Raw genomic sequence first — 7,772 nt, 5'->3', positions numbered from 1 at the left:
CCCCCAGCTCAACCCCCCTCCTTCCTCCTCAGAGGCCCGTGCCCAGACCCTTTCTGGCCCCACCACCCGGTTCCCAGCCTGGTCCCTCGTCCGCCCTCCCTTCTGGAACCCAGGTGGTACACGGACACAGGGACACACAGACGGCCAGGGCGTCAAACAGAAGAGCAGAGAAGGGCCTTGAGGTCCAAGGTGGATGTGTGTGTGTGTGTGTGTGCATGCACGTGAGTGCACGTGTTGGTATGTGGCCGTGTGTGTACACACAGAGGGGCGTTGTGTGCACGTGGCTATGTGTGTGAGACTGTGTGTGTGTGTGCATGCATGTGAGTGCACGTGTTGGTATGTGGCCGTGTGTGTACACACAGAGGGGCGTTGTGTGCACGTGGCTATGTGTTAGGTGTGAGTGTTGGTGATACGATCACAGCTGAGCTCCTACAGGATCAGAGGAACCCACTCAGACCTGGAGGGTGACCTGCACGGGGAGGCCTGGGGTCAGGCTGTGTCCTGCGTGTGAGCTCCCTGGAGCAAATGTCCGGCCGCTCCGCAGCCACAGGCCATGTGCGGGCTGGTGCGTGTCCCGTGATTGGCATAAGAGCCCTGTGAGTGGCTCCCTGTGCACGGCTGTAGCTTCCTAGGCGGCAACTCCATTCCCAGTTCCAACGCCTCGCTCCTCTGCTCACACCTAAAACAGCCAGCGCCTCCTGTCCCCGCGCTGTGTGCTGTGCGGCGGGTCAGGGATGTCTTGGCAAGTGGGTGACCTGGCTCGAGGGGCTGCAGGGACCGAGGCACAGGTGCTGGCCACAGGCGTGAACGCCTGCCCCCCGCGGCACCTGAGCACCTTGCTGAGTGCTCTGTGGCTTCTGACATCCAGGAACCGAGCGGTGGCTTCTGTTGGGTTTTTTAAGAAAGCCTTGTCTAAAACCTCCTCCCTGACAGAAAATGAAACTGCCACGCGCTGTCTGCCTCCCCAGAATTAGTCGCGACGCTGGGGGCCTCCCTGGGGAGGAGGGCCTGTGCCCGCACCGGTGTCAGTGAGGCTGTGTTGGCAGGAGAACGTGTCCCTGGCCGACATCCTGTCCCTGCGGGACAGCGGCCTCAGCGAGCAGGAGGCCTGGGCCGTGTGCCTGGAGTGCAGCCTGTCCATGAGGAGCGTCGCGCACTCGGCCATCTTCCAGACGCTCTGCATCACGCCCGACACCCTGGCCTTCAACACCAGCGGGAACGTGTGCTTCATGGAGCAGCTCAGCGGTGAGGCCCGGGCGGGCGGGCGGCTCCGAGCAGGTGCAGAGCCAGTGCAGGGGCCCTCGCTGCGGGGGGACGGTCACACAGCCCAGGTTTCCTCGGTAACCTGATGGGATCTCTAGCCCCGTGGGCTCGGGCGCTGTTGGTGGGTGCTGGTCTCTGCAGCCCCGTCACACAGCCCTCAAAGGACCAGGAAGGGCCTGCTGCCCTGACCGCAGGGAGGACAGGCCCCTGGGGCCCCCCTGGCCCTGCAGCGAATGGATAGGACCCAAGTGGAGGGCCTGGTGCTTCAGCTTTCTGGGAAGACACGCCTCTCCTTCCTCTTAGGAGCTTTGTTCCCACACTTGCAGGGAAGGAGGTGGTTTCCGCCCCTCAGGGACCAGGGCAGGGGAGGGGCAGGAGGCAGAATCGGCCCCTGGAGAGCACGGGTCTGGGGTCCGCTCCTCGCCCAGAGCCGCCTCCTGGCGGGCGGGTGTGTGATCACAGCATCTTCTCTTTCTTTCCCCAGATGACCCCGAGGGAGCCTTTGTTCCCCCGGAGTTCGATGTGACCGGGAACACCTTTGAGGTAAGTGGCTGCCGGCCTTGGCCGGGCAGGGAAGGGCTTCAGCAGGCCTGGGCCCAGGGGCACACCCACCCGGTCACTCCCGCAGGCAGCTTGGCTGCAGTGACAGCTGGGTGTGATTCGCGTGTTGTCATTACAGTTGCATGTTCTCTAAAGTGTGAATTGTCTATATTTAACACGTTAAAGTGCCTACAATTACCAGTGGTGGCTGGCGTGTCTCTGAGGATTCGCAGCCTCTGGATGGTAATTCACAGCGTTAGGCAGACGCACCCACTCACTCCGGCTGTGGCCACCAAGGCCTCCGGGAGGCCCCCCTCAGCTGCATGGACCCTGGACCCCCTGAGTGCACAGGCACAGGGCTCCCTCTGCACAGCGACCCTGCGGCATGATGGGGGGACCTGTCCATCCACTCAGCGCTGCTGTCCACCGTGTGCCATGCTGGGCTCTGGCCCAGGTGGAGAATGGCCACAGAAGCCATTGGTCATGGTATCTTTCTTCATGGCACCCAGTCTCCTAAGATGATGGTAGAGGAAAGTGAATCATCGTTAATAAAGAAACGAAAAATTACAGACTCAAGAATCTTCCCAGTAAAAGTCCGTTAGTTTCGTGACATGAGTTTGAAATTTTACCCCAAATAAGAGTTTAGGACTGTCCCTTCCTGTGCTCAATTTTACTTTAAAACAAGCCAGTTCTGGGCCCCTTGCCCTGAGAGGCTGTGCGCGTCCCGGCTCCGTGGACCACAGGACCCGGGCCCATGAGTCTCGCAGGACCCCACTGTCCGGTCTTGGGGATTTTCAGACCTCACGGGCCAGAACCTTTGGTGTGTACAGTTCCCATTCCTGGTCCGTGCGAGGATTGCTTTATTTTTTAATTGTACTTTTGGGAAGGGAGCCGAGCTCCAATTGACCAGCACCCAACACCACCCCTTCTGCCTCCTCTGTCCTCATCTCACAATACGGGTTCCTGAAATCCGCGTTATTTCACTTGTGCTGTTCTTAACTTCATAAAGCCGCAGCATGCTGCATGGGATGTTGTGGAACTTCCTTTTATGTTTTTGCTGAGACTCGTGCGCATGGTCCTGGGCGCGGCAACACAGCGAATCCTCCAAATCCTCCGCTCTTGGGAGCCCGAGGCAGCCATGCTGGGTCCGGCCCCAGAGGGGATGTGACCATGGACCGGAGGGGGCGCCCGTCAGGAGTAGGGGCTGGGCTGGGGAAGGGAGCACCGGGCAGGGCGGCAGGGAACTTGACCTTTGGTCAGGGCCCCGGCCTCCACCGTATGGGTGGGTTGACTATCTCTCCAGAGCCACCCAGCCCAGGCCCTCACCTGCACTCCTACCCTGGCTGTGTGGACCCAGGCAGGTGTCTGAACCCCTCTGGGCTCAGCCTCCTGTTGGTGAAAGGGGCATGGGAAAGCCCCACATGCACTGTGGGATGGTGCCCAGCCACGATGGGGCCTGTCCCAGCGTGCTCAGGCTGAAAAGCCCACATACTCTCACGTACGCAGATAGGGAAACCTTAACTTTCACTCTGGCTCATATCTGATTTTTTAAGAATAAACCCCAAAAAGAAAAGTCTCTGCCCTTCAGAGACACAGCAGCCATCAGGGGAGGACATCCAGGTGTCTGTGCCCGGGAGGGGTCCAGGGTCGCTGGCTGGTACAGCGGGGCCAGTGCAGACTCCAGACCGAAGAGAGTGGGGTGCGTGGCTCAGCGCCAGGACAGTCCACGGTGGGGGAGGTGGCCATAAAGAGCGTGGATGGTCCCCCAAAATATGTTGCTGGCCTGGGAGAGCAGTGGCCATGGGGAAACAGCAACACACAATCCCGGTGGCACTGACGGGCTCTTTGGTGCCACAGGCTCACATCTACTCTCTGGGGGCCACGCTGAAGGCTGCCCTCGAGTACGTGGCGGAGCCAGAGCCAGAGCCCAGGCTGAGCCGTGACCTGGAGGCGCTGCTGGACCAGATGCAGGCCGAGGACCCTGGGGACCGGCCAGATCTCGAGGTAACTCTTGGGCCACCCCTCATTTCACCCAGAGGCTGAGCCCCAACACCTCCATGCAGCCTGATGCCTTGGAGCCACATGCATGCACACTCACAAATGCAAACATGCACACACACGCACGTTACATACACAGGGCCTTCCCCTTTGCCCCCCGCTCTGCGCCCATCACACGGGCTCCTCCCCAGGATCTGGTGGCATTGCACTTTGTTTTATAAGAACTTGCCTTTTTGCCTTGGCCTGTATGGCTTGTTTGGAGTGTGGTCCCATACACTGAAAGGTGGTGGGTTCAATTCCTGGTCAGGGCACATACCCAGGTTGTGGATTCTATCCCCAGCTGTGGCCTGTATGGGAGGCAACCAATGAATATTTCTCACATCGATGTTCCTCCCTCTCTCTCTCTCTCCCCCATCCTCTCTCAAATCAATTCTGACTCTCGCACGTGTGTGCAGAGCATCATTGCGCTGTGCGAGGAGAAGACGCAGCTCATGTCCTCCTGCCGCCTGTGCCGCAACCTCTCGGCCGTCGGGAGGAGGGTGCTCTCCCTCGAGTCCTTTGGAACCTTCCAAGGTGAGCGAGCCACACTCACTCATGTGCCTGCGTACACCCATGCTCCCAGGCATGCGCATGTTCTCACACACATTCACACGTGCACATGTGAATATGCACAAACATTGACACTGGTCTCATACACACATTCATACCAGTGTACTCACACACCACATACACACCCACTCCCATGCTCACACGCTCAGTCACACACGTAAACATGCACATGTGCAAACGCGTACACACCCATTTATAATGCACACTCATGCACAGGCATTGCACACCCACTGGGTATACAAATGTGCGCACACACGCGGGACAGACTCACGCTGTGCAGACATCATGCGGCTAGAAGTGAGAACCAAGGTCGTGTTGAGAAAAGGCTGAGCTTGGAGCTGGACACCTGTCCCGGTCCCATGAGCATTTCGGCACAGGCACAGGGTGAGACCCGCTCCGGTCCCCACCGCACGCCACATCGGAGGACACGTCACTTCCCGCCGTGCCGGCTGTTGCCGCAGGGCCTGGGTTTCCACGGCTCATGTGGGATTCTAGTCTCAGATGGCGTTTTGAACAAACGCCAGCGTCAGCTCTGCCCTGTGCCTGCTGAGGAGGGGCCGTGGAGTCCTCCCCGTGACGCTGTCGGTGACGCCGCAGCACCCGGCCACGCTGTGTGGCTGTCAGAGCCGAGGAAAGAGTCCCCGCGGGAGGGGCGCGTGTCTGGCGGTTCGCAGGGAGACGGCGGGCGGGGAGGCTGCCGCCAGGACGGGCAGGGCCGCGGCCACAATTTTTTCTTCCTGTGGAGACTCTCACTTGTGTTCTCCTAATAGAACACGATGTGCTTTTTGGATGAGATAATTAGACGAGCCCCTGTGGGCAGCTGGCCTGGCCCAGGGGACCGGGCAGCCTGTTAATTAGCCAGGATTATGTGATTAACGAGGCAGCGAGGATGTGTCTGGGTTGCTGAGAGAAGAGGCGGCTGGGAGCCCCCATCCTGAGGGGCCTGTGTTCAGTCTCTGTGACAGGTGGGGCTGGGGTCCTGCAGGAGCCGGTTCCGGGGTGGCCATGGGCAGGGGTGTTGTGGGGGTGGCTGTCCTGGGCTGGGGCCCTGGCCAGGGGCAGTGATCAGCCCTGCTTTTGCCCAGATATCAGCGAGAGCGCCTGGAGGGGGAGACTTGCTCCAAGAAGTGTGGGGCCCAAGAGGCAGCCTGGGGACCATGGCGCTGACCCGGAGGCCCCACCCGCCCCTCAAGGCCGGCCCCAGACGCCCGCCTGCGACCCCAGGACCCTGTCCTCCAAGCTTTTGCTGTCACCCCCTGCAAAAAACGGAGAAAGCCACATCGGGGAGGGACTGGCCAGCCTGGTCCTGGACGCCCAGCGCCCCACAGAGAGGGGCCGCCTGAGGAAAGTGCAGACGGTCCCCAGGCTCCTGCCCGAGGGCCCCGAGGCCAGCGCCCTCTGCCTGCCGCTGACCGGCGTGAACAACCAGTTGCCCACATTGGAATTCTTCCCTTCAGACCCCGGGAAGGCCTTTCCCGAGAGGAGGAGTGGCCCTTCCAGCTTCCACGGCCAGCCCAAGTCCAGGCTGCAGCCGGAGCAGGAGCCTGGGCTCCCGGGGGAAGGGGCTCGGGGTGTGGGTCCCAGTGGGGGCGGGGCGGCTGGGGTGCCTGGCCAGGGCCCTGCGGAGGAATGCCACCCTCCCTGTCCTGAGGACCCTCAAGATGCAGGTGGAGACTCAGGGATGATGTTGGGGGTCGATCAGCAGATTCCAGAAGGAGCCGGAGAGCCAGGAAGTGCAGCCTCAGTCCAGGTGGGTGAGGGTGTGTTCTGCATGGCCCATGGCCAGGGAGGGTCTCCCGGGCCTGGTGCTGCCCCTCGTCAGCAGGGAGGGACAGGGGACTCTGTGAGAACCGTGTCCTGGGAGTTGGGGTATGCTTAGCATCCCCCAAGCACTCTGAGTGGCCCTTTGTGGCTGAGGACACTGGGCGGAGCCCGGTCAAACATGCTGTCCTGCTGGGCTCCCAGCAAGTTGCTCCCTGAAGCTGTGTCCCCATGAGCTCCGGGGACAAAGCCACCTGGAAGGCCATGGCCCAAACCCAGTGTGTCTAGGAACAGCTCCCGGCCCAGCACAGCGGCGGGCAGGGTGCCACCGAAACCCTCAGTTCCCACCAGGCTTTGCTGGCCCAGGGACTAGGGGGCGGGGTCTGTGTTTCCATTTTTATTCACATCCTGACACGCACCTGAGAGTGAGAGTGATTTACGTGGAAACCGTGGTAACCGTAAAACAGTTCACCCTGGACTCACTCACCTGAGGCCCGGCCGCCCCACTGCCCACGGTGTCCTCCATCCACGCACGTGGTGGCTCCCACCTCTCACCTCTTGTGAAGGATGCTGCCGTGAACATGGGGGTGCAAAGGCCTGATCCAGACCCAGCTCTCAGTTCTCTGGGGTCATTTCCCAGGAGTGGGTTGCCAGGTCCTATGGCCGCTCTGTTTTCAATGTTTTGAGGAGCCCAGGCCGTCTCCCATGCGGCTGCTCCTTCACGTCCCCCGGCGGTGCACGGGGTCCCGTCCCCACATCCTCCCAGCACCGGGGAGGTGTGCACGTGGGGACGTTTCCCAGCTCATCTGCAGGAGAGGTCTCGCGGGAGGCACATCCCACCGTGTGTGACGTGGTTCTCGCCCTGTCGCCTCCCCCAGGGCGTCTCCCTGCAGGACCTCCTGTCGAAGCTGGGCCGGCCCTTCAAGGAGTACGAGCTGTGGGCTCTGTCCCACGCCTGCCTCAGCGCTGTAGGCACCCACCCCCGGCAGCCAGGTGACACTTGCGCTGCGGTTCCTTGTTCACCCCATGGACGGCAGTGTCCACACTGTGAGCCAGGAGCACCCCGGGGGGCGGGGGGGGTGCGTCTGCTCTGGGCTCAGGACCCACAGAGTCAGGGGGCAGCAGGGGGCAGATGCCTAACTGTGGGCCTTAGAGCGGGTGACCCAGCTGGCTCCCCTCTCAACAGGAAGACACTGTCCCCAGGGAGGGAAAGGGCCTGCGGGGATGGTAGACATTATACTGCTTTGTGGCCCCCAAACCCAACCCTGCGGGGCAGTGTGCACTCGAGTCCCGCGGTCCACAGGCCTTTGAAGTCCGGTCAAGCCGGGCCTCCAGCCTCCTCTTTCTTCAGCTCCTTTTTGTCTCCAGCTTCTTGTGTCCGGCAGCCGCAGGCCAGCTCTGGGGCAGGAGGGCTGCTCAGAGGGTCCCTGTGTCCTGTCCCCCAGGGCCATCTGTCCAGTGCCTCTGGGGAAGGGAGGAGGCCGAGCATCCCCTGGGTGACCCAGGGAGCCTTGGGGTGGCAAGGGGGCTGCCCCACCCCACCCCACCCCCGGCAGACCGCCGGGGAGCAGCTCTCTGGGTGAGCCCAGCCCTGATCCCGC

At 61.7% G+C, this 7,772-nt stretch overlaps 1 protein-coding gene across 1 annotated transcript in view; it reads left to right on the top strand.

Annotated features, from left to right (window-relative positions):
• KNDC1 (kinase non-catalytic C-lobe domain (KIND) containing 1) overlaps positions 1–7,772 on the top strand; it is a 32,869-nt gene that overhangs the window by 5,404 nt on the left and 19,693 nt on the right. The window contains exons 2-7 of the mRNA XM_015572518.1: positions 1,047–1,245; positions 1,748–1,806; positions 3,661–3,807; positions 4,257–4,374; positions 5,496–6,160; positions 7,050–7,164. Coding sequence (XP_015428004.1) covers positions 1,047–1,245; positions 1,748–1,806; positions 3,661–3,807; positions 4,257–4,374; positions 5,496–6,160; positions 7,050–7,164 — 1,303 coding nt within the window. The remainder of the gene's footprint in view (positions 1–1,046; positions 1,246–1,747; positions 1,807–3,660; positions 3,808–4,256; positions 4,375–5,495; positions 6,161–7,049; positions 7,165–7,772) is intronic.

The sequence above is a fragment of the Myotis davidii genome, unplaced genomic scaffold (genome assembly GCF_000327345.1).
Source record: "Myotis davidii unplaced genomic scaffold, ASM32734v1 scaffold72, whole genome shotgun sequence".
In the NCBI taxonomy this organism is placed as follows: Eukaryota; Metazoa; Chordata; class Mammalia; order Chiroptera; family Vespertilionidae; genus Myotis; species Myotis davidii.
Note: the sequence above shows the minus strand (reverse complement) of the source record. Positions and strands in the feature narration are given on the sequence as shown.